Below are 26,921 nucleotides of genomic sequence, written 5' to 3'. Positions count from 1 at the left end.
ATGGCTAAGACCCGAGGAGGCTCTACCTCAGCTCCCCAGAGCAGTCATAGAGCTGCCTCTGTGCGGGCCCCGCTGGATGCACCCCCATATTTACCTGATTTTTCCCCCCAGAGCAGATACTATACGAGGAGAACAGCTGCCACACCTGTGGCCCCTACTCAGATTCCAGCTAGGCGTCCTCCTACAAAGAAGGCCAAGACTTCAGAGCCAGGAGAGTCCTCCAGAGCAGCTCGAGATTCCCAGTCTCAGCCTCTTCCCACCAGACGCCCTATCCTCGCCAGCTCGCCCATTGAGGGTAACTCAGATTACCGAGCGAGAGCATTCCATGAGAAGGCATATTTTGATCACTATGTTTTGCGACAACAGCCTGAGTTGGGGGATTCATACCGCCTACTTGAGAGGTACCATCTTGTACCCTTTATGACTCCTCCACAGTTCTTTTATCCTCGAGTAGCTTTAGACTTTTACCAGTCTATGACTACTCATGGCGTCCCGACAACCGCCTCGATCTTTTTTACCATTGATGGATGCTAGGGTATTTTGGGGGCTAGACAGATTGCTGAGGCCTCCCATATCCCTTATGCACCAGCAGATCTAGCTGCATTTAGACGTTGGGCCCCACTTTCTGAGTGGGACATGGTTAGTATACTATCTCGAGGGACATCTTCAGACAGGATCATTATGAGGAAAGAGCTTCCCCCAGGGATGCTCCTAGTTGATGTGGTGCTTTGCACCAATCTTTTCCTTCTTCAGCATAGAGTGCAGAGGCGAGGGGCCATTCTAGAGGCATTATTCTGTATCTCTGAGGGCTACTACTTTGGCCCCCATCATTTGATTATGGCTTTCCTCCTCCATTTTGAGGAGAAGGTGCATAAGAGGCGTCTTACGAGGGTAGACACCATTCTTTTACTTTTCCCTCGGCTGCTATGCCATGTTCTGGCACATATGGGTTTCCCTACAGACCCTCATTCTGAGACCCGCCACCATTGTCGAGAGAGTTTTTCTCTTGACCAATGGAATCAGGTATTGCTCCATCAGCATTCCCTAGAACTTCCCGAGCCAAGGGAAATTCCTCCACAACCCTTACCATCTATATTTGCTCCGTCCACTTCAACTCTTTCGGAGTCCGTACCAGAGGCAGCATCGTCTGATGCCCCACCTGCTATTCCTCCTACCCCAGAGCCGCCCATTACTATCCCTAGTGCAGAGTATCGTGACTTGATCGCTTCTTTCCAGACTCTGACCACTACTCAGAAGGCCATTATGGAGAGGATGGACCACTTCCAGCTTCGGCAGGACCAGCAGACTCTCATTCTCCGTGAGATTCAGCAGCACCTCGGTCTTTTGCCACCAGCTCCACCTGTTTCTCCTGTGCCCTCAGAGCCTTTTGCTTCAGCTGATGATTTTGATCCAGCTGATGATGCTACACCTGTAGCAGTACCTTCCACAGTTGCAGCTGAGCACCCTTCCTATCCACCAGAGGAGCTTACTACTTGATCATACGATGACTCCTTTTTTTTTTTTTTTTTTTTTTGTATCTATATTCTATGTTTTTCGATGTGATATATATTTTGGACCACTTTTATACTGGGATTGGATGTATTCCATGTTTATCTTGTATATTATACTCTCTCAGTTTATATAGACATCTTCTTTTTTGTGTATATTAGCTATTCCTTTTTATTTCCTCTACTCATCACTCTTATGATTTTTTTTTTCTGTTGCAACATGTGGTTTCTCCTGTCCATTCAGAGTCCCTTACTATCAGGAGGTATCACTTCCTCCCTTTTATTATCACTTGCTTTTGGAACATTGGGGACAATGTTCATCCTAGTTGGGGGGAGAGTTGAGGAAGTAATTTGTTGGATATTTTTTATTAGGTTATTTTGCTAACAAAATTTTTGCAAACTCACTTTGTTTCTCAAAGATAAATTCTCAAAAGTAAATGGGAGAAATTAAATTCTTATCTTATTGCCATAGTCTCAGAGTTTGTATTATGCTTATTAAAATTGATAAATTGTTGAAGCTCCTTTTGATTTCAATCTTAAGTCTTCCACTCTAATCTTTTCACACACTGAACACATTAGATTCCAGTTATAAGATGAAAAACTTTCTCACCCCCCTAAACTTAGGAAATTTTCGACTTGGTGCCTTTGACCTCATTCTATTAGTGTTGGGACACCTTATAAAAAGCCAATGTGTCTTATGAAAAAAAAAAAGAAATAAATAAATAAATTTGCTTCACTTGCTTTGAAACCTGAGCAAGGTTCGAGGGGTGTATGGTGAAAATCTTTGAAGCCTGGTGCCCTAAGCCTTTATTGGTTGGGAGTCACCGACCTCACTGCTCGTTACATGGGTGGATGGGTGGAGTTTTGAAAAAGGCGCGTTCTTAGCCTTTTATATGGGGAGTAGTGTTGCTAAAGTTAGAGAAAAACCTTAGTTGGGGGGAGAATATAGTTTGACATACTATAACTGGAAACTAAGCACCTTAACACTTAGATTTTTGTGGAAGATTAAGAGTTAGTCCTTTGGGAGTGGAAATTATTTTGATACTCAAATTTGCATAATGCCCACTCTTTGTAAGTTGTGATAGGTAAGTTATTTGATGACTCTTGTTGATGATTGAGTTTTATATCCTTGACTTGCCATGTGAGAGTTTGATCCAATCATTCCACTTGATTATTTTTTGGAGTGATCAGCATGATTTTGTAAATTTTTATATTATCTATTTTTCTTTCTTTTTCTCCCTTTCATTGCTAAGGGACTAGCAATGTGTCAGTTAGGGGGAGTGATTACTACCCAAAAAGTGCTATTTTGTGCCTTTAATTCATTATGTTTTAAGCACTTTTGTGTAGTAGTTCTCCACTTTTATTCCAATTGGCATGTTAAGGACCTAGCAATGACTTCTAATCATATTTGTGGCTAGTTTTAGTGTTTTGACAGCTTTTTGGTTCATTAAGACAAGCCAAGTAAAGGAGAGAAGCAAAGAGGAAAAACAGAGGAAAGAAGCAGTTTTTGTAGCCGTGCACTGTCACTTTGGGAGGCTCTATTTTGTTCATCGTGCAAAATCACCTTTCAAGAATCCCATATTCGGAACCGGCTTGGAATTGCTGACAAATCAAGTACCTATAGTTGTATATTGACATTCGTATAAGGAGCTCAAAATGGTAAATTTCGCACCAGCCCATGCAAGTGCGAATTTCGCACCACCAGCCCATGCAAGTGCGAATTTCGCACCATGTATTGTTCATGCAACTTTGGTGCGAAATCTCCTCTGTTCTACCGACTCCACATGAGATCTTTTCTTTTGTATTTTTTTGATGTAAATTCCTTTCTTATCCTTGTAATTAGCCAATCACAGGCTTTGCCTTGTAAAGACTATAAGAGGAGTGGAAATCATCTCTCGAAATAATTATTGTATATTTTACACTTAGTGAAATTTTCCTCTCGGGAAGAAATATAGAGTTCTCTTTGCTTTCCTTTTCTCTCTTCTATTTTTATTTTTCTTGGAAGCCAAACAACCTCTGAGGATGTTTTCCCAGAGGATGAGAGGCTAAACCTTTGGTTTCTTGGAGTAAGGGAAGCTAGGTGAAAAGTCCAAATGCAAAAGTGGAAAACTCTCGTGCATTAAATACAGGTAGTTGGAGTTCATAAATGGCTTTTAAATCTAAAGTTTTGCTTTAAATCCCTTAGAATCACTTTGAATGCCCAATACATGATAAGCTTTAGGTCTCTGTGGATACTTATTGCTAGATCCACATCAGACCATTAGTTATCATGTACAAGCCATTGGAAAGTGGCTCGAGGTGAAGACCCATAGCGTCTAAAGCCATTAATGGAACTTGACTACCATTTCTATTGACTTTTATGGATTAAATCTTCATTGTTAAACCTATACCGGTTCGGGAAACAACCATCCTTTATGTTGTTGTCCCCAATACGTGGAGAAAAATCCGGAATTTCCCACTTTGCATTTTGAACTTGATCCTAGCAACCTTTAGCTCCGGGAGACTTTCTTTCTTCCATTTTTACCTAGTTTTATGTTAGTTTAGTTTCAAACACCAATTTCAAAACAAATTTTCTTTTCTTTTAAACTTTAAGTTTTTGACAAAGGAAATCATCGGATTCAATTTCTAATCTTGAGTCTATCACTGGTAGAGTGAAAACCCATCCCAGAGTTCGACCCTAGAGCTGCTATACTATAGTAGCTTTGCTACGCTAGTATGAGGTCATAGGATTTATAAATATTTTTTATTAAAATACCCCACTGGGCATGAATCAACTTTTTTTTGACATTCCTCTTGATTTTGATCATCCAAAAACCTATATTACATCAAAACAAATTAGAATTAAAGCATTGAAATCAAAATTAAAGCATTGAAATCAAAATTAAAACATTGAAATCAAAATTAAAACAAGTAATAAGTAAAACAAAAAGATATGGACTAGCTAGTCTTTAGAAAGACTCAGTCCATCAAAAAATTTGATCCTGATTTAGCTTGCCCGGATCCCATATGAAGTTTTCATCCCTCACTTGAGACTTGCTCTGTGTGATTTTTCCATACAAAGCTTGGAGAAAAAGTGGAGGCATGTGTTTCTTCATCATTTCTTCCTTGATGACTATCCTCTGTGGTTCTTCATCTATATAATCATCTTTCTCTATACTTTTCCCCTTTTTCTTTCCTTTGATTTCCTCCCTCTTTTCTTTCTCCGCTTCACTCTCTACCTTATGCTCTAGATTGGATGTGGGCAGATCAACCTCTTTACCACTCCTTAGAGTGATCACCGTTTAAACTTCCTTCACCATTGAAGATTCTCCCTTTTGAGTCTCCACTTCATGGATACCCTTGGAATTTTGATAAGGCTGAGAAGGAAAGTTTCCTTTCTCTTGCACTTTGTTAAGGTTGGCAAACCTTGAGATTGAATATTGGAGATTATCTATCTTCTGAGATAGATCATTTTGCACTCCATCCATCTTTTTGTTCAATGAACTCTCTACACGGTCAATTCTTTGACTGAGATGAGCATTGATGGATTTTTGAGCTCCAACAAAGTCTCCCACGACTTGCTAAGATTCAGCATAGCTTGATCAAGGTTCGAGGCTTGCTGAAATGCTTGAGCAGGTTGCTTGTACTGAGGCAGCTATGGTTTCCAAGAGAAATTTGGATGGTCCTTCCAATTGGAATTGTAGGTGTTGCAATCACCAAACATTTCTCTCACTGTTGGAATGGTAGGACACTCTTCCACCAAGTGCTCATAAGATAGACAAATGGCACAAGGCATAGCTTGCAATGGTGTCTGAGAGATGGCTTGCACTTCTTGCATCTTCTTCATTTGTAGCTCTTCCAATCTCCTTGCCATAGCTGCAATCTTTGCCTTCATGTCTATGCCGTCATTCAAAATATACATCTCACCCTTAGCATTAGGTTGAGACGTCATTCTTCCCATATCTCTAGCATTTGGTTCATCCCATCCTCTTGAAACTTCAGCCACATAACTCATGAAGTTCATGGCTTCCTCTCTATCTTGTATTCAATATGACATCACAACTAGCAATTTGTGAATTAAAAACAAAGAAAACAAAACAAAACAAAAGAAACAAAAATTCTAGAGAAGAAAAAATTATTAAGATTAACTAAAAGCTATACTAAAAATATGAACAAAGAAAAAAAAAACAAATAAAAAGAGTTAGTAAAAAGAAAAGAAAAGTCACCAAACTTGTGATGAAGATCACAAGTACTCTAGAAAGGTCATATCACTGTAAAGTGGCACCATCCTCGGCAGCGGCGCCATTTGATTCATTCCCAATTGGTGTCTCAGCTGATTCATGTCTAGCTAGTGTCCCTTGATTTTGGTCCTCAGGGAGTAATCAACAAAATTTATAACCTATTACACCATGTACTAGGAGAGCCTTAGCTAGCATAGCATAGTGGCTCTAGGGTCGTTCACTGGGATGGGTTTTCACTCCACAATTGATATTAATTCAAAGCTGAATTAGTGCCTTTTCATTTCAAGGTTAGCTTTAAAAGAAAACATAAACTTTGGTGGAAAAAGGATTCATTTTAAACTAACCAAAAATAGTAACTGATTTTACTTACAAAGAAAAGTGTCTCTTGGAGTTTCAGATCACTAGGCTCAGATTCCTCATACAAAAAGGAAGTTCTGGTCACTTGTTTCTTTTCATCGCATTAGAGAATTAACATATAGTTAATTCTCTAACTGGTGTGGTACAGATGCTTCCCCTTAATGGGTTCAAACACTAATTCCCTCTCACTAATGCACCTTGCAATGGCTCATGCCTCTCACCTAGCATTTGCCATTCAAGGTGATCTTTAACCTTGGATTACCCATCAAAAGCTCGCAAGAGATAACTAATGGATGTCTCCTTAGAGTCCAAAAGCTTACCAAGTGTTGGCTATTCTAGAAAATCCTACCTTTAAGTCACCTCCCAAAGGCTCGCAAGAGATAAACAAGTGCATCTCAATGGACGGAGATCACTTGCCTTACCAAGTGTTGGCCCAGGTGATTTAAAGGCATTTTAAGTTAACTAAAAAGATAAAAACCATTAACGGGTCACACTTTCTCTTCATTAAAAACTAAAACAACAAAACTTCCAATTTATGCATGAGGAAACTTACCCGGCTTTCTTCACTCCAAGAGACGAAGAGCCTAGCCTCTCATCCTTTGAGGAAAAATCCTCAGAGTTTGATTGGCTAGAAATAAAAAGTAAATAATATACAATACAATCAAAACGAGAAGGTAAGGCAGAGCAAAGGCTCTGTATTTTACTTCCTTGCAAAACTATACAAAGGATGCGTCTGAGAACAAGCTCCCGACTCCTCTTTATTTGTAAAGAAAATTACAACTATATATAAGAGGTTATTCACCCCTTTGTTCTTGCTTAAAGACTAAGGAATCCTATGATAGGTGGGTTACAAGGAGAGTTTGGGGATTTAGACATCAAATATCTAAAGCAAAAAGTCTCAAAATGTCGGTCGCACATATCGGGAAGCTTCAGGAGAACACCGCGGCATTGTGCAAAATGGCTGCAAAATTTTCGCAGCAAAAGGACAACATTTTCACAGCTAAAGGTTGATTTCGCAGCCGTGCAACATTCTGCCTTTAGCTTGGAGTGATCTGCTTGCAATGGTTGTAACTCCTTCATTTCAACTCCGAATTGTGTACCGTTTGAAGCATTGGATTGTTGACTTCCTGAGCTTCGAAACAACATATAGCATACATAAATTGGACTTCAGAAAGTGCTCCAAAAGTTGCTGAAATGACTGTCATCAAGAATGCTTCATGTTAGATTTCTCTTTGCTTCCCCTCCTTGCATTCCGGATTTGCTTATGGCAAAGGACTTTAAAGCTTCGGTTCTTCATGTTTCTGAGCTTTCCATTTGCTTTGCCATGGATTCCAAAGAACTCTCCTCAATCTCGGATTGCTTTGGTGATCAAAAAGCTAACAAAAACACCAAAACTTACACACTTTGATTAGAAATGATTGCAAAGGTCCTTAATATGTTAATTGGGTTAAAAGGTAATAACTACTACTCAAAAGTGTTTAAAAGAGTTAATTACAAGCTATCAAATAGCACTTTTTGAGTAATAATCAATAACCCTGACTAGTTCATAACATTTAGATCCTTGGGCTCATGATGAAGAATCATTCATATCATCCACAACCCTAAGCTATTGATAGCTCCTACAGGCTTGAGCTCATAAGATTCTGAGTCATTCATATTGCCCAGAAACTTAAGCTATTTATAGATTTTAGAGCAATTAGCTCAAGAAGTGGAGCAACTAATATCATTCATAGGCCTAAGATGTTGATAGAATCTAGAGCCCTAAGCTCAAGATTCGGAGCCATTCACATCGACCATAAACATGAGTTGTTCATAACATTTAGTGCCTTGAGCTCACGACCTTGAGTCGTTCATGTCATCTACAGTCTTGAGTTGTTCATAAGATTTAGAGCCTTGGGCACATGACCAAGAATCGTTCATGTCATCCACAACCCTGACATGTTCATAGCATTCAAAGCCCTTAGCTCATGGCCTAGAGTTGTTCATATCATTCATAACCCTGAGTTGTTCATAACGTATAAAGCACTGAGCTCATAACTCAGAGTCGTTCATGTCAACCATTGTCCTGAGTTGTTCATAGCATTTGGAGCCCTAAGTGATTACTACTCAAAAAGTGCTACTTAATAGCTTGTAATTAACTCTTTTAAACACTTTTGAGTAGTAGTTATCACTTTTTAACCCAATTAACATATTAAGGACCCTTGCAATCAATTCTAATCAAATTGTGTTAAGTTTTGGTGTTTTGATAGCTTTTTTATCACCAAAGCAAGCCGAGATTGAGGAGAGTTCTTTGGAATCCTTGGCAAAAATGTTCGGACAGGGGGTCCGGACACACCATCGGAGGGCGGCGGAACGTGGGCTGTGGCAGGCTATCGGAATGACGTAGCAAAGCTTGCTCACTTTAGTCAATGATCCGGACAACATATCCGGATAGGATATGTTATCGTCCGGGGTGTGATGTTCGCAAGTGCCATGTGCTTCTCCCTGAGGGAGTCCGGATAGGAGAACGCGCAGCGTGTCCTCTTGGGGAATCCAGACGGAGTTGCTCCGGATAGCGATGCACGCTCCGTGTCATCAGGGGGAGGGGTCTCTACACCTTGCACACGCAGACGGTCCCCCTTGTGACGCGCGACATAGCTCATTCCACCCAGGGAGGAATTCTGTCCGGCCGACATTCCACCTTCTCCGGATATCTCACATTCGGCGCCTGACGCCGGATGGGAGAAGAGGGAGTTTCAACTTCCTCGGTCAGACATGTCCGGATCTTCTGATAGCGCTTACCCGGATAGCTTCCGCAACCGACAATTTAGATTCCCTGAACAGCTTGGCTTGTCAGACACTCGCGATTCGCCGGATCCATTTCCGCCCACAATCAAAAAGCAAACTCTGATAATACTGACGACCAAGTCTCCATTTTTGCACAGTGCAACGGAAGTTCTCCTGAAGCTTCCTGATATTTTCGACCGACTTTTTGAGATATTTTGCTTTAGATATTTGATGTCTAAATCCCCAAACTCTCCTTGTAACCCACCTATCATAGGATTCCTTAGTCTTTAAGTAAGAACAAAGGGTGAATAACCTTTGATATATAGTTTGTAATTTTCTTTAAAATAAGAAAAAAAAAGAAAAAAAAAGTGGGGAGTTTACTCTCAGACGCATCATTTGTACAATTTTGCAAGAAATATATTTTACAGAGCACTTGCTCTATTTTTCATATATATTTTTGTTTTCTCATTCTTTTTCTTACTAGCCAAACAAGCTATGAGGAAGTTTCCTCAGAGAATGAGTGGCTAGACTTTTAGTTCCTTGGAGCTAAGGTTGCCAAGAAAGGTTCCAAGTGCAAGAATTTATAGCTTTGTGGTTTCAGCCATTAATGAAGAGAAAGTGTGTTCCTTTAATGATTTCTATGTTTTTAGTTAACTTAAAACACCTTCAATTCACTTGAGCCAACACGTGGTAAGGCAAGTGATCTCCGTTGATTCGTGCCCACTTGGTGTCTCAGCTGATTCATGTCCAACTGGTGCTCCTTGATTGAGGAAGTAATCAACAAAATTTATAACCTATTACACCATGAACTAGGGTAGCAAAAACAAAGCTACTATAGCATAGTGGCTCTAGGATTGTTCACTAGGATGGGTTTTCACTTCACAAATGATATTAATTCAAAGTTGAATTAGTGCCTTTTCATTTCAAGGTTAGCTTTAAAAGAAAACATAAAGATGTTTGAATGAAAAAGGTTTGGTTTTAAACTAACCAAAAATAGTAACTGATTTTACTTACAAAGAAAAATGTTTCTTGGAGTTTCAGATCACTAGGCTCAGATTCCTCATACAAAAAGGGAGTTCCGATCACTTGTTTCTTTTCCTCGAATTAGAGAATTAACATATAGTTAATTCTCTAACCGGTGTTGTACAGATGCTTCCCAATAATGGGTTCAAACACTAAATCCCTCTCACTGATGCACCTTGCAATGGCTCATACCTCTCACCTAGCACTTGCCATTCAAGGTGATCTTTAACCTTGGATTACCCGTCAAAAGCTCGCAAGAGATAACTAATGGATGTCTCCTTGGAGTCCAAAAGCTTACCAAGTGTTGGCTATTCTAGAAAATCCTACCTTCAAACCACCTACCAAAAGCTCGCAAGAGATAAACTAGTGCATCTCCATGAACGGAGATCACTTGCCTTACCAAGTGTTGGCCCAGGTGATTTAAAGGCGTTTTAAGTTAACTAAAAAGATAAAAACCATTAACGGGTCACACTTTCTCTTCGTTAAAAACTAAAACAACAAAACTTCCAAATTATGCATGTGGAAACTTACCCGGCTTTCCTCACTCCAAGAGACAAAAAGCCTAGCCTCTCATCCTCTGAGGAAAAATCCTCAGAGTTTGGTTAGCAAGAAAATGAAAATGAAAGAGAAGGAAAAAACAGAGCAAGGCTCTGTATATTCTATATATTTATATATCTATCTATATTTTTATTACAGTGGATGCAAGGAAATATATATAGAGACGTTTTTCCAACCTTCCTAACTAAGAAATCTTATGGTTGGTGGATTACAAGGAGAAGAATGGAAATTTATACAAAAATATGTGAAGAAAAATATCCAAAAGTGTCGGTCGCAACTATCGGGAAGCTTTAGGAGAACACCCGTGCACTGTGCAAAATGGCTGCGAAATTCTCGCAGCAAAAGGCTGATTTCGCAGCTGTTTTGCAAAAAATCTTCCTTCCGCTTGGAGTGATTGGCTTCCAACGGCTGTAACTCCTTCATTTCAGCTCTGAATTGCGTACTGTTTGAAGCGTTGGATTCTTGACTTCCTGAGCTTTGAAATGGTATATAGCATGTAGAAAATGGACTTCAGGAAGTGCTCCAAAAGTGCGAAAGAAGACTACAGCTGCTGCCCTCTGTTTTCTTCACTCTGTTTTTCCTCTCTCCGTTGTTCTTTCCTTGCATACTTTGAACGACTTTGGAAAAGGGCTATGGAGCTCCAAAGCTTGCTTCTTCATGAATTTGAGCTTCCAAAAGCTTTGCCATGAACTATATACAGCTCTCCCTCATTCTTGGATTGCTTTGGTGTAGCTAAAAGCTATCAAAAACACCAAAACTTAACACAATTTGATTAGAAACGATTGCAAGGGTCCTTAACATGTCAATTGAGTTAAAAGGTAATAATTACTACTCAAGAGTGTTTAAAAGAGTTAATTACAAGCTACAAAATAGCTCTTTTTGAGTAGTAATCATCCGTCCATGGAGATGCACTAGTTTACCTCTTGCGAGCTTTGGGAAGTGACTTGAAGGTAGGATTTTCTAGAATTGCCAACACTTGGTAAGCTTCTGGACTCCAAGGAGACATCCATTAGTTATCTCTTGCGAGCTTGAGAAGGGAAGTCCAAAGTTAAAGATCACCTTGAATGGCAAATGCTAGGTGAGAGGCACGAGCCATTGGAAGTTGCATCAGTGAGAGGGAATTAGAGCTGAAATCCATTTAAAGGATACATCTGTACAACACCGGTTAAAGAATTGACTATATGTTAATTCTCTAATGCGAGGAAATGAACCAAATGACTGAAGCTCTGTTTTTGCATGAGGAACCTCCCCTATGAACCCAAACCTCCAAGGAATGTTTTTCTTCATAAGTAATTTCCATTACTTTCTTTTTAGTTAGCTTGAAATAAAAACTTCGTTTAACCAAGGTTTGTGTTTTATTTCTTAAGCTAACCTTGAAATGAAAAAGCACCAATTTAACTTTGAATTGGTATCAGTTGTGAGTTGAAACCCTTCCAAGAGAACGATCCTAAAGCCACTATGCTATATTAGCTAAAGCTATCCTAATGCATGGTGATATAGGTTATAAATTTTGTTGATTACTCCCTCAATCAAAGAGCACTAGTTGGACATGAATCAGCTGACACACCAATTGGGAACGAATCACTAAGCTCACAACCTGAAGTTGTTGATGTCATCCATAACCCTAAGCTATTCATAACATCTAGAGCATTAGGCTCACGACTAAGAATCGTTCACATCATCCATAACCTTGAGCTATTCATAGAACCGCAACATTGATCTATTCATAACATTTAGACTCATAGGCTCACAAGCAAGAATCATTCGTATCATCCTTAACCCTAACTTGTTCATAGCATTTAGAGGCCTTGGCTCATTGGATCTCGAGTCGTTCATATCATCCACAACTCTGAGTTGTTCATAACATTTAGTGCTCTAAGCTCATGACCAAGAGTCATTCAAGTAAACCTAAACCCTGAGTTGTTCATAGCATCGAGAGCCCTAAACTCAACACCTAGCGTCATTCATGTCAACCACTGGCCTGAGCTGTTCATAGCATCTTAATTCTTGAGCTCACAACCGGGAGTCATTCATGTCCACTACAACTTGGAGCTTTTCATAGTATCTAGAGCCATGTGCTCACGACCCAAAGTCATTGATGTCAACAACAAGCATGAGTTGTCCATAGCACTTAGAGCTTTGAGCTCACAACCTAGAGTCATTCATGTCATTCACAACTTTGAGCTTTTCATGGAATCTAGAGCCCTAAGCTAACGATCTAGAGTCATTCATGTAAACTGGAGCCCTGAGTTGTTCATAGTATTTAGACTCATAAGCTCACAACCAAGAATCGTTCATATTATTCTCAGCCCTTAGTTGCTTATAGCATCTAGCGACCTAAGCTCATAAGATCTTGAGTCATTAATATTATTCACAACTCTCAGTTGTTGATAGCATCAAGAGCTCAGAGCTTACTACCTAGAGTCATTCATGTCAATCATAACCATGAGCTTTTCATAGTATTTGGAGCCCTCAGCTCACTACCCTGAGTTCTTCATATCAACCACAACCCTAAGTTGTTCATACCATTTAGAGCCTTAAGCTCACGACTCGGAGTCATTCATGTCCTCCATATTTGGGAGCTTTTCATTGCATCTAGAGTCCTAAGCTCATGACTCGAAATCGTTCATATCAACGATAACCCTAAGCTATGCATAGCATATAGTGGCCTGAGCTAATGAGTTGGAGTTATTCATGTCATCCACAACCTTGAGCTATTCATAGCATTTAGACTTAAAGGATAATGACCATGAATCATTTGTATCATCCTTAGCCATGGTGTGTTCATAGCATCTAAAGGTCGAAGCTCACGAGCTCCCTAGTCATTCATATAATCCATAACTCTTAGTTGTTCATATTATTTAAAGCCTTAAGCTCACAACCCAGATTCTTTCTTGTCAACCAAAGCCCTGAGGTGTGCATAGTATCTAGAGCCCTGACCTTACGACTTGGAGTCATTCATGTTAACCATATCCTTAAGCTATTCATAGTATCTAGAGCCTTCAACTCATAACTTGGAGTCATTTATGTCCTTCATAGCCTGGAGCTTTTCATTGCATTTAGAGCTTTGAGCTCACGACCTGGAGTCATTCATGTCAACCACAACCTTATGTTGTTCATAGCATCTAAAGCCTTGAGTCCATGATCCAGAATCGTTCATGTCATCTATAATCCTTAGCTCATGATGCAAAATCATTCATCTAATCCACGACCTTGAGCTATGCATAACATTTAGAGGCTTGAGCTCAAGGGATCTCAAGTTATACATATCATCCATAATGTTGAAGTTTTGATAAAATATATAACCTTGAACTCACGATTTGGAGTAGCACATATCTGTCATAACCCTATGCTATTCATAGCATCGAGAGCCTTGAGCTCATGACTCAGAGTCATTCATGTCAACCACAACTCTAAGTTGTTCATAGCATCTAAAGCTCTGAGCCCGCAACCTAGAGTCGTTCATGTCATCCACAACTCTGAGCTTTTAATTGCATCTAGAACCCTAACCTCATGACTCAGATTCCTTAATTTCATCCATAACCTTGAGTTGTTTATAGAATTTGGACTCATAGGCTCACAACCAAGAATCATTGATATGATCCTCAGCCCTAAACTATTCATAGCATCTGGAGGCCTGAGATCATAGGATACTGAGTTGTTCATATCATCCACAACTGTGAGATGTTCATAGCATCCTGACCTCACGACCCGGAGTCCTTCATGTCATCCATTACCATGAGCTTTTCATAGCATCTAATGTCCTAAGCTCATAACATGGAGTCGTTTATGTCTTCTATAGCCTTCAACTGTTCATAGGATCTAGAGCCCTGAGCACATGACTCGGAGTCGTTCGTGTCATCCATGACCCTCAACTGTTCATAGCATCTAAAGCTCTAAGCTCATGAGCTGAAGTCGTTCATGTCATCCATAGCCCTGTGTTCTTCATAGCATCTAGATCCTTGAGCTCACGACTCGGAGTCAGTCATGTCAACCACTACATTGAGTTGTTCATAGCATCTAAAGCCCTAAGCTCACAACCTGGAGTCGTTCACGTCATCCACAACCCTTAACTATTCATACACACCCTTGAGTTTCTCATAGCATTTAGAGCCCTTATCTCATGACCTATAGTCATTCATGTCAACCACTACCCTGAGTTGTTTGTAGCATTTAAATCCCTAAGATTTTGGTAGCATTTATAGCCCTAAGCTCATGACTCGAAGCCATTCATGTCATCCATAGCCTTGAGTGTTCATAGCATCCTAAGCCTTAAGTTCACGATATGAAGTCGTTTATGTCAACCGTTGCCTTGAGCTGTTGATAGCATCTAAGGCCCTAAGCTCACAAAAAGGAGTTGTTCATGTGAACCATAGCCTTGAGTCGGTCATAATACTTAGAGCCTGTAACTCATAACCCGAAGTTGTTCATGTCATCCATAGCTCTCACCTATTCATAACATATAGAGCCCTGAGCTCAGGACCTAGAGTCATTTGTGTCAACCAGAACCCTGAGTAGTTCATAGTATCTAGAGCCTTAAGCTCACGACTCAAAGTCATTCATCTGAACCATAGTCGTGAGCTGTTCATCTCATCTAGAGCCATCAACTCATGAGTTGAAGTTGTTAATGTCATCTAGAACCTATAACTTTTCTTAGCATCTAAAGCCCTGAGCTCATGACCTGTAGTCGTTCATGTCAACCGTAACCCTAAACTATTCATAACATCTAGGGCCTTGAGCTCACGAGATCTTGATTCATTCATATCATCCATAATGCTATGTTGTTCATAGCATCCAGAGCCTTAAGCTCATGACTAGAGTAGCTCATGTATTTCACAACCCTAAGTTATTCCTAACATCTAGAGCTTTAAGCTTGTTTACAGGAGTTGTTCATTAAACCACAGCCTTGAGCTATTTAACATATCTAGAGCCCTGAGCTCATGACCCGAAGTTGTTCATGGCATCCACATCCATGTGATCATAATGCAAAATCATTCATATTATCCACAACCATTACGTGTGCATAAAATCTAGAGGCATGAGCTCACGGGATCTAGAGTTGTTCATTTCATCCACAATGCTAAGTTATTGATAGCATCTAAGGCCTTGAGCCCATGACCTGGAAATGTTCATGTCAACCACAACCTTGAGCTGTTCATAGATTCTAGAGCCTTGAGCTCATGACTTGGAGTCATTGGTGTCATCCACAACCCTGAGCTTTTAATAGCATCTAGATCCCTAAGCTCACAACCTTGATTCGAACATGTAAACCACATCCCTGAGCTATTCATAGCATTTAGAGCCCTGAGCTCAAGACTCGGAGTCATTCATGTCATCCACAACCTTATCATCATTTTCATAGCATATAAAGCCCTAATATCACGACTCAGAGACATTCATGTCAACCATAGCATTGAGTTGTTCATAACATCTATAGCCCTGAGCTCAGGACTTGGAGTTGTTCATGTCAACCATAGTTTTGAGTTGTTCATAGCATCTAGAGCCTTAAGCTAATGACCCAGAGTTGTCAATGTAATCTACAACCCTGACCTATTCATTGTATTTAGAGCCATGGGATCACGACCAAGAACCGTTCATACCAACTACAGCCTTGACCGGTTCGTAGCATTTAAAGGCCTAAGCACATGGGATCCTGAGTTGTTCAAATCTTCCAAAACCCTAAGCTATTCACAGTATCCAAAGTCATGAGCTAACGATCGAGAGAAGCTCATATCAATTGCAGTCTTGAGTTGTTCATACCATCGAGAGCACTGAACTTGCAACTTAGAATTGATCCTTTCAATAACACCCCTAGGCTATCCATAACCTCTAGATCCCTGAGCTCATGACCCAAAGTCATTTAGGTCAACCAAAACCTAAAGATATTCATAACATCTAGAGCCTTAAGCTCACGACTCGGAGTCATTCATCTCATCCATAGCCATGAGCTATTCATAGCATCTAGAGCCCTTAGCTCATGACCTAGAGTAGTTCATGTCAACCACAACCTTAAGCTGTTCATAGAACCTAGAGCCCTTAGTTGACGACCTAGAGTCATTCATGTAATCCATAACCCTGAGCTTTTTATAGGACTCAAAGCCCTACGGTCATGACCCAGAGTCGTTCATGTCATACACATCCTTGAGTTGTTCTTAGGTTTTAGATTCATGAGCTCCTGACCGGGAATTGTTTATGTCAACCAAAGCCTTAAGCTATACATAGGATCTAGAGCCCTAAGCTTATGACCCAGAGTCATTCATGTCATCCACAACTTCGAGTTGTTCAACATATCTAGAGGCTTAAGCTCACGACATGAAGTCATTCATGTCATCCACAACCCTTATGTGTGGATAACATCTGGAGCCATAAGTCTAGAAGGCTCCTCCTCATGTATCATTCCATGTGTCACTTTCCAATCCCAACACTTTGTCGGGTAGTATAGGCAAGAAACCATCTGAATCCTTCCATCCGGACCTCGCCCAATTCATCTGACCACAAACAAAAAGAGGTTTTTTCCTTATGAAGTCTGACGGTAAGGGAGACTAGACTCCCCAAGCAGATGAAACCGTCCTGTCAAGCCTTCAAGGCCCACTGGCATGAGTAATCATTCAAGTTTTGACAAAGGAATGGCGGATGGGACCTCTTCCAACTCTCAAGTCCATATCAACTCATTTCTACACATAACCCTATACCATCAATAGGTTGAAGGGACAAGCAGTTGTGCGGTCAAACATCATGACACGTTAGCTGATAGCACCTGTCAGCCGCCTAAAACTGTGATGATTGCCCTATCACCTACAAGACAATCATCATTACAGAGAAGGTCAAAGTGCTTAGTCAGCACTATAGTGGGATTCTCTTCAACACTATAAAAACCCTCAATGAGCGCAAACAAGAGGAAACCTATTGACTCTCTCTCTCTCTCACTCTCTCTAAGATCACTTGACTTATCTTTTGCTTGACTTAAGCTTCAAAGAGGTGTGCCTAAATCACCTGTCTAGACATACTTTATAAAGGAAAGGAGTTTATCCAACCTCATTATTAATAAAGCAAATACTTTGAGAGGCACACTAAGGGAGGAAGATTGTTTATTCCCCTTTAAAATGGACGAATCCGACTCTAGTTGGCTTTGAACCAACAATGAGTTCATGGGATTTAGAATCATTCATTCACCCACAACACTGAGTTGTTGATAACATCCATCGCCCTAAGCTTATGACCTAGAGTAGCTCATATCATCGACAACCCTAAGTTGTTCATAGCATCTAAGGCCTTGAGCGCATGACCTCGAGTCGTTCATGTCAACCATAACCTTGAGTTGTTCATAAATTCTAGAACCTTGAGCTCATGAATTGGAGTCGTTCATTTCATCCACAACCCTAAGCTTTTAATAGCATCAAGAGCTGTAAGGTTACGACCTCAAGTTGATCATGTAAACCACATCCCTAAGCTCACGACTCGGAGTCGTTCATGTCATCCATAGCCCTAGCATTTTCATAACATATAAAGCCCTACGCTCATGACCCGGAGACATTCATGTCAACCATAGCACTTAGCTATTCATAGCATCTATAGTCGTGAATTCATGACCTAGAGTTGTTCATGTCAAACATAGGCTTGAGTTGTTCATAGCATTAAGAGCTCTAAGCTCACAACATAGAGTTTTCAATGTCATCTACAACCTTGAGTTGTTCATTGCCTTTAGAGCCATGGGATCATGACAAAAAATCATTCATACCAACTACAACCTCAAGCTATTCATAACATCTAGAGGCCTAAGCACATGACATCCCGAGTCGTTTAGATCATCCATAACACTGACCTATTTACAATATCCAGGGCACTGAGCTGACAATCGAGAGTAGCTCATGTCATTCGTAGCCCTGAGCTATTCATAGCATCGAGAGCCCTAAGCTCATGACCTAGAATCGTTTCTTTCAACCACACCTCTAGGCTGTTCATATCATCTAGATTCCTCAGCTCACGAACCATAGTCATTCATGTCAACCATAGCCTAGAGATGTTTATAGCATCTAAAGCCCTAAGCTCATGACTCGGAGTCCTTCATCTCATCCATAACCTTAAGTTGTTCATAGCATCTAGAGCCCTTAGCTCACGACACAAAGTCATTCATGTCAACCATAGCCCTGAGTTGTTCATAGCATATAAAGCCCTCAGTTGATGACCTAGAGTCGTTCATGTCATCGACAACCCTCAGTTTTTCATAACATTTAGAGCGCTGAGGTGATTACTACTCAAAACATGCTATTTTGTAGCTTGTTATTAGCTCTTTTAAGCACCCTTGAGTAGTAATTATTACCTTTTAACTCAATTAACATGTTAGGGACCCTTGCAATCGTTTCTAATCAATTTATGTTAAGTTTTGGTGCTTTTTGATAGCTTTATGCTCACCAAAGCAATTTAGGAATGAGGGAGAGCTATATATAATTCATGGCAAAGCTTTTGGAAGCTCAAATTTAAGAAGAAACCAAGATTTGGAGCCTCATAATCCTTTGCCTTAGTCGTTCAAAGTATGCAAGGAAAGAACAATGGAGAAGAGGAAAACAGGGTGATGAAAATAGGGGACACAGCTGCAGTCTTTCATCGCACTTTTGGAGCACTTACCGAAGTCTATTTTCTACATTCTATAAACCATTTCAAAGCTCAGAAAGTCAAGAATCCAACGATTGAAACCATGTACGATTTGAAGCTGAAATGAGGAAGATATGGCCTCCGGAAGACAACTGCATCAAGCTGAGGGACAATTTCGCACGATGGAAATCAAGGTGCGAATTCCTTAGTCCAAAGTGTGGGAATTTCGCACACCTGAGTCCAAAGTGCGAAATTGGAACTGCAACGTGCGAAAATTGGATATTTTTGCCGACTCTTTTTCTTCTGATATTTTTGTGTCTAAATTTCCATTTTCTCCTTGTATTCAGCCACTCATGTAATTCCTTAGCTAGGAAGTATCCAAGGAAGGGTAAAATTACCTTCCTATATAAATTCTCTTGTAAACACTGAAGAGGACTCTCGGGAAGCTTTCTCCAGGAGACCAACTGATGTAAATTCTACACTTAGAATATATACAGAGCTCTTTTGCTTTCTTTTTCTCTCTACTATTTTCTATTTTCTTGGAAGCCAAACAGCCTCTGAGGATGTTTTCCCAGAGGATGAGAGGCTAAACTTATAGTTTTTTGGAGTAAAGGAAGCTAGGTGAAAAGTCCATATTAAGAGGTGGAGCGTTTCCGTGCATTAAATTCAGGTGGTTGGAGTCCATAAATGGTTTCTAAATTCAAAGTTTTGCTTTAAATCCCTTAGAATCACTTTGACTAGCCAATACATGGTAAGCTTCAGGTCTGTGTGGATGCTTATTGCTAGATCCATATCAGTCCATTAATTATCATGTACGAGCTAGTGGAAAGTGATTCAAGGTGATAACCCATAGTGTCTTAAACCATTAATGGATCTCGACTACCATCTTTATTGACTTTTTATGGATTAAATCTTCATTGTCAAACCTATACCGGTTCGGGAAATAACTATAGGTTAAATCCCCAATGTGAGGAGAAAAATCCGGAATTTTCCACTTTGCATCCTGAACTTGAACCTAGCAACCTTTAGCTCCGGGAGACTTTCTTTCTTCTATTTTTACTTAGTTTTATGTGAGTTTAGTTTCAATCACCACTTTCAAAACAATTTTATTTTCTTTTAAATTTCAAGTTTGTGCTAAAGGAAATCATCAGAATCAATTTCTAATTTAGATTCTGTCACTGATAGAGTGAAAACCCATCCCTGAGTTCGACCCTAGAACTGCTATACTATTGTAGCTTTGCTACGCTAGTATAAGGTCATAGGATTTATAAATGTTTTTGATTAAAAGACCCGGCTGGAACCAAACGAATCAAATGGCGCTGTTGCCGGGGATGGTGCCACAATACAGTGATGCAACCTTTTAGAGGCTACTTGTGAATCCATCACAAGTTTGGTGAATTCCTTTTTCATTAACTTCATTTCCTTTCATTTTCCTTTTGTTAAGTTTATTTTCGTTTTCTTCCTAACCTTAACTTTTTTCTAGGTTTCTTTTGTTTTTGTTTTATTTCAGGTAAGTAGTAACTTGTGCATGCCCTATTGGATCAGGGACCAAGAGGGAAGATTAGTAAGGATTGAGAATCCTCAAGACACAGAGTTGGATATCTGTGTAAACATCATGGACCCTCCACCAGAGGATCAGAATTCTCAACAAGGTCAAGGGGGTAATCCCAATGCATATCTATCCATGAGGGATAGAATGCATCCACCAAGGATGAGTGCACCCTCATGCATCCTACCCCCTCTTGAGCAGTTGGTTATAAGGCCCCATATTGTGCCCCTCCTACCAAATTTCCATGGAATGGAGAGTGAGAATCCATATACTCACATCAAGGAGTTTGAGGAGGTGTGTAATACCTTTAGAGAGGGAGGAGCTTCAATAGACTTGATGAGACTCAAGCTATTCCCTTTCACTTTGAAGGACAAGGCAAAAATATGGCTTAATTCTTTAAGGCCAAGGAGCATAAGGAATTGGGTTGATCTTCAGGCTGAGTTTTTGAAAAAAATTTTCCCCACCCATAGGACCAATGGGTTGAAGAGGCAAATCTCAAACTTTTCTGCAAAAGAAAATGAGAAGTTCCATGAATGTTGGGAAAGGTATATGGAAGCCATCAATGCTTGTCCTCATCATGGTTTTGATACATGGCTCTTAGTGAGCTATTTTTATGATGGAATGTCTTCTTCCATGAAGCAAATTCTTGAAACCATGTGTGGGGGAGATTTTATGAGTAAGAATCCTGAAGAAGCCATGGACTTTTTAAGTTATGTGGCTGAGGTGTCAAGAGGCTGGGATGAGCCCAACTCAAGAGAGAAAGGAAAGTTTCCCTCTCAACAAACCCAAAATCCAAAGGCTGGAATGTACATGTTGAGTGAAGACGTGGACATGAAAGCTAAAGTGGCAACATTAGCTAGGAGGTTAGAAGAACTTGAGTTGAAAAAGATGCATGAAGTCCAAGCCATTTCCGATACCCAAGTCCATGTCATGCCATGCACCATTTGCCAATCATGTGATCATGTGGTAGATGAGTGCCCAACCATGCCAGCAGTGAGAGAAATGTTAGGTGATCAAGTAAATGTTGTGGGGCAATTTAGGCCCAACAACAGTGCATCCTATGGTAACACCTATAATTCAAGCTGGAGAAACCATCCAATTTTTTCTTGGAAACCAAGACCACCTCCATACCAACCGCAAGCCCAAACTCAAGCACCTCAACAAACCTCTTCAGTGGAGCAAGCCATTGCAAACCTAAGTAAAGTCATGAATGACTTTGTGGGTGAACAAAGGACAATCAACTCCCAATTGTACCAAAAGATTGAGAATGTTGAGAGTTCTCTAAATAAGAGAATGGATGGGATGCAAAATGATCTATATCATAAGATAGATAATATTCAGTACTCCATCTCTAGACTTACCAACCTCAACACAATGAATGAGAAGGGAAAGTTTCCCTCTCAACCAAGCCAAAATCCCAAGGGTGTTCATGAAGTTGAAACCCAAGATGGTGAGTCTTCAAATTTGAGAGAGGTCAAAGCTGTGATCACCTTGAGGAGTGGAAAGGAGGTTGATCAACCCTTGCCTAAGGTGAGGCAAGATGAAGAACTCATGTCAAAGAGATCTTTGATTAAAGAGAGCAATAGCCAAGAAGAGCAGAGTGGGAAGAAAAGTACATCCAAATCAAGCACTGAAGAAGAACCAAGGATAGGGATTAAGGAGGATATGATGAAAAAACATATGCCTCCCCCTTTTCCTCAAGCTTTACATGGAAAGAAAGAAATCAAGAATTCTTCAGAAATTCTTGAGGTTCTGAGACAAGTGAAGGTGAATATACCCTTACTTGATATGATCAAGCAAGTCACCACATATGCAAAGTTTCTAAAGGACTTGTGCACAGTCAAGAGAGGGTTACAGGTGACAAAGAATGCATTCCTCACTGAACAAGTGAGTGCTATCATTCAGAGTAAGTCCCCAGTTAAGTATAAAGATCTGGGATGTCCCACCATATCAGTTAACATTGGAGGGACACATGTGGAGAAAGCTTTACTAGACTTTGGGGCAAGTGTGAATTTGCTCCCATACTCTGTGTATAAGAAACTGAGACTTGGAGGATTGAAGCCCACAACCATGACCATCTCCTTAGCTGATAGGTCAGTCAAAATCCCAAGAGGGGTGATAGAGGATGTTCTAGTCCAAGTAGACAAATTCTACTATCCTGTTGATTTTGTGGTACTTGATACTGATTCCACTATCAAGGAAGAAAATTATGTACCAATCATCCTAGGGAGGCCTTTCCTAGCTACCTCCAATGCTATCATTAATTGTAGGAATGGGGTGATGCAGCTCACATTTGGAAACATGACATTGGAATTAAACATATTCCACCTATGCAGGAGGCATCTTCACCCTGAAGAGGAGGAAAGATTTGAGGAGGTATGCTTGATCAACACTTTGGTCGAAGAACACTGTGACAAGAATTTAGAAGAGAGCTTGAATGAAAGCCTGGAAGTGCTTGAAGATGGGTTCCCTGAACCCTCTGATGTGCTAGCCATTATGTCTCCTTGGAGGAGACGGGAAGAGATCTTACCATTGTTCAACCAGGAAGACTCACAAGGAGTTGCTGTGGATGACCCTCCAAAGCTTATTTTAAAGCCACTTCCTGTGGATTTGAAGTATGCATACTTGGAGGATGATGAGAAATGTCCAGTGGTGGTTTCCTCAACTCTCACTAGTGATCAAGAGGATAGTCTTTTAGGAGTCCTCAGAAAATGCAAGAAAGCCAGGATGGCAAATTTCTGATCTGAAAGGGATTAGCCCTTTGGTCTGAACCCACCATATCTATATGGAAGAGGATGCAAAACCAGTGAGGCAACCCCAGAGGAGACTGAATCCTCACATGCAAGAGGTGGTGAGGGGTGAAGTTCTTAAGCTACTTCAAGCTAGGATTATATATCCCATCTCAGACAGCTTGTGGGTGAGTCCCACCCAAGTAGTCCCAAAGAAATCTGGAATTACTGTAATCCAGAATGAGAAAGGGAAGGAAGTCTCTACACGTCCTACCTCTGGATGGAGGGTGTGTATAGACTATAGGAGGTTGAATTCAGTAACTAGGAAGGACCATTTTCCATTGCCTTTCATGGACCAAGTCCTTGAGAGAGTCTCAGGACATCCTTTCTATTGTTTTCTAGATGGTTGTTCAGGGTACTTCCAAATAGAAATTGATTTGGAAGATCAAGAAAAGACAACCTTCACTTGCCCCTTTGGTACTTTTGCATATAGGAGAATGCCCTTTGGTCTATGTAATGCTCCTGCAACTTTCCAAAGATGTATGCTAAGCATCTTCAGTGATATGGTGGAACGCATCATGGAAGTTTTCATGGATGATATCACTGTATATGGAAGTTCTTATGAGGAGTGTTTATTGCATTTAAAAGCTGTTCTCCATAGATGTATTGAGAAAGACCTAGTGCTAAATTGGGAGAAGTGCCATTTTATGGTACAAAAAGGAATTGTCTTAGGACATATCATCTCCAAGAATGGAATTGAGGTAGATAAGGCAAAGGTGGAGCTAATTGTTAAGTTGCCACCTCCCACAAATGTTAAAGGAATTAGGCAATTCCTAGGACATGCCGGGTTCTATAGGAGGTTCATTAAGGATTTCTCAAAAATCTCAAAACCTCTTTGTGAACTCTTGGTAAAGGATGCCAAGTTTGTGTGGGATGAGAAGTGTCAGAGGAGTTTTGAGGAATTGAAACAATTCCTCACAACTGCACCAATAGTGAGAGCCCCAAATTGGAAATTACCTTTTGAGGTAATGTGTGATTCAAGTGATCTTGCTATGGGGGCTGTTTTGGGGCAAAGAGAAGATGGAAAACCCTATGTGATTTATTATGCAAGCAAAACTTTGAATGAGGCTCAAAGGAACTACACAACTACTGAGAAGGAGTTGTTGGCAGTAGTTTTTGCCTTGGATAAGTTTCGTGCTTATTTGGTAGGGTCCTCTATAGTGGTGTTCACTGACCATTCTACTTTGAAATACTTGCTAACCAAGCAAGATGCCAAGGCAAAATTGATAAGATGGATTCTTTTGCTCCAAGAATTCAATCTCCAAATCCGGGATAAAAAGGGGGTAGAAAATGTGGTAGCTAACCACTTGTCCAGACTTGTGATAGCACATGACTCACATGGTCTGCCTATCAATGATGACTTCCCTAAGAAGTCTCTCATGTCAATAGATGTAACTCCATGGTATTCTCACATTGCAAACTTTTTAGTTACTGGAGAAGTACCAAGTGAGTGGAGTGCCCAAGATAAGAGGCATTTCTTTGCCAAGATCCATGCCTATTATTGGGAGGAGCCTTTTCTTTTTAAATATTGTGCGGATCAAATCATAAGGAAATGTGTTCCTGAGCAAGGGCAATCGGGAATTCTTTCCCATTGCCATGATAGTGCATGTGGAGGTCATTTTGCCTCCCAGAAAATAGCTATGAAAGTGATCCAATTAGGCTTCTGGTGGCCCTCTCTTTTCAAAGATGCCCACTCTATATGCAAGGGATGTGATCGGTGTCAAAGGCTTGGTAAGCTAACACGTCGAAATATGATGCCCTTGAACTCCATCCTAATAGTGGATATCTTTGATGTTTGGGGGATAGACTTCATGGGACCATTTCCAATGTCATTTGGACATTCCTACATTTTGGTGGGAGTGGATTATGTCTCTAAGTGGGTAGAAGCAATCCCATGTAGGAGCAATGATCATAAGGTGGTTCTTAAATTCCTTAAGGACAACATCTTTGCAAGATTTGGAGTGCCAAAGGCCATTATAAGTGATGGGGGAACCCACTTTTGCAATAAACCTTTTGAGACTCTTCTAGCCAAGTATGGGGTTAAGCACAAGGTAGCTACACCTTATCACCCTCAAACAAGTGGCCAAGTTGAGTTAGCCAACCGTGAGATCAAGAATATATTGATGAAGGTGGTCAATGTGAATAGGAAGGATTGGTCTATCAAGCTCCTGGATTCCTTATGGGCTTATAGGACCGCTTACAAGACCATTCTAGGAATGTCTCCCTATCGCCTTGTTTATGGCAAAGCGTGTCATCTTCCAGTGGAGATTGAGTATAAAGCATGGTGGGCAATCAAAAAGCTCAACATGGATTTGACAAGAGTCGGGTTAAAGAGATGTTTGGATTTGAATGAATTGGAGGAAATGAGGAATGATGCATACCTCAATTCAAAAATTGCAAAAGCAAGGTTAAAAAAATGGCATGATCAATTGGTAAATCAGAAGAATTTGACCAAGGGACAAAGAGCCATTCATAGAGCCTTACAATACAGACAAGGAGGAGATCAACCTCCTTGAACCACAACAACTCTGAGGAAAAGCAGGGTATCATGGACTAAATAAGTCCATGAATTTTTTGTTATAGTTTTATAATTATATCATTATTTTTATTTCTTTTGATTATAATTCTTCGTCAAACTTAGTTTATTTTGTCTTAATTCAAGTCAATTTTGATGATAAATTTCAGAAAAAAATCAAGAAAAAGGTGGAGAACTCTTCAAAAGCAAGACAGGGGAGCAAAACCAAGGGAACAGAGCACTGCATTTCAAGGTGCGAAAATTTCGCACGATGCATTTCAAGGTGCGAATTCCTTAGTCAAAAGGGTGGCAATTTCGCACACCTCAAAACAAGGTGCGAAATTGAAAGCAAGGTGCGAAATCCCCTGTTCAAGGTGCGAATTCCCCAAATGCCATTTTCGCACACCACTGTTCAAGGTGCGAAAATTTTCGCACCGTGCGAAATCCCCTCCTGGCACACGAGTGCCATTTTCGCACACCTCAAGCCCATTTTCGCACCGTGCGAAACAAGGTGCGAAATTTTCGCATAGTGCGAAATTGAGTGCGAAATTGAGTGCGAAATTGATTTCAAGGTGCGAAAACCACTGTCCAAAGGGTACCATTTTCGCACACTCAAATCCAAGGTGCGAAATTTCTAGTCCAAGGTGCGAAAATTTCGCACGGTAAAATTTTAAGTTCCAAAAATTTTAAACCGACTTTTAAATTAAAATTTTACCCCCGAAATTGTGTCTAACGTCCAAAAACGACTTTTCGGTTGCCTTGGAAATTTTTAAACATCAAAATCCCTCAAACCCCATCCCTATATAAACCCTTGAACCCAGAAACTCAAAAGACTCCCCCGCGCAACAGCTGAGAAGCCTCTGAAATCCTGAACAGCCACCTCCCTTCATTTCGGCCATGGCAAAGACCAGAGGAGGCCTTTCCGCCTCCCCATCATCACCGACGCCTCGACCACAGCAAGCCACCATGGGAGGCGCCGCTTCGCCACCTGTTCAGGCCCCGGCCATTTCCCCATCTGAGAGGGGAACCCCTTCTCAGCGCTGA

The 26,921-nt window shown here is 40.5% G+C and overlaps 1 protein-coding gene across 1 annotated transcript; it reads left to right on the top strand.

Annotated features, from left to right (window-relative positions):
* LOC104882638 (SH3 domain-containing protein C23A1.17) lies at nucleotides 1-26,921 on the top strand. Its single transcript, XM_010666715.1, has 5 exons — nucleotides 1-401; nucleotides 552-639; nucleotides 1,039-1,318; nucleotides 1,382-1,449; nucleotides 26,754-26,921. Exons 1-5 carry the CDS (start codon nucleotides 1-3, stop codon nucleotides 26,919-26,921), a joined length of 1,005 nt encoding a protein of 334 aa, XP_010665017.1.

Source organism: Vitis vinifera, chromosome 18, assembly GCF_030704535.1.
Source record: "Vitis vinifera cultivar Pinot Noir 40024 chromosome 18, ASM3070453v1".
NCBI lineage: Eukaryota > Viridiplantae > Streptophyta > Magnoliopsida > Vitales > Vitaceae > Vitis > Vitis vinifera.
The sequence above is the reverse complement of the archived record's forward strand: the minus strand, read 5'-3'. Positions and strand labels throughout refer to the sequence as shown.

Bases quoted from the DNA above. Each gene is read 5' to 3' on its own strand.
- LOC104882638 (XM_010666715.1), top strand. From the start codon at position 1: ATGGCTAAGACCCGAGGAGGCTCTACCTCAGCTCCCCAGAGCAGTCAT. The intron at 640-1,038 runs GTTAGTATACTA...TTGCTCCATCAG, and splicing joins CACTTTCTGAGTGGGACATG to CATTCCCTAGAACTTCCCGA. The intron at 1,319-1,381 runs GTGAGATTCAGC...CTGTGCCCTCAG, and splicing joins CCAGCAGACTCTCATTCTCC to AGCCTTTTGCTTCAGCTGAT.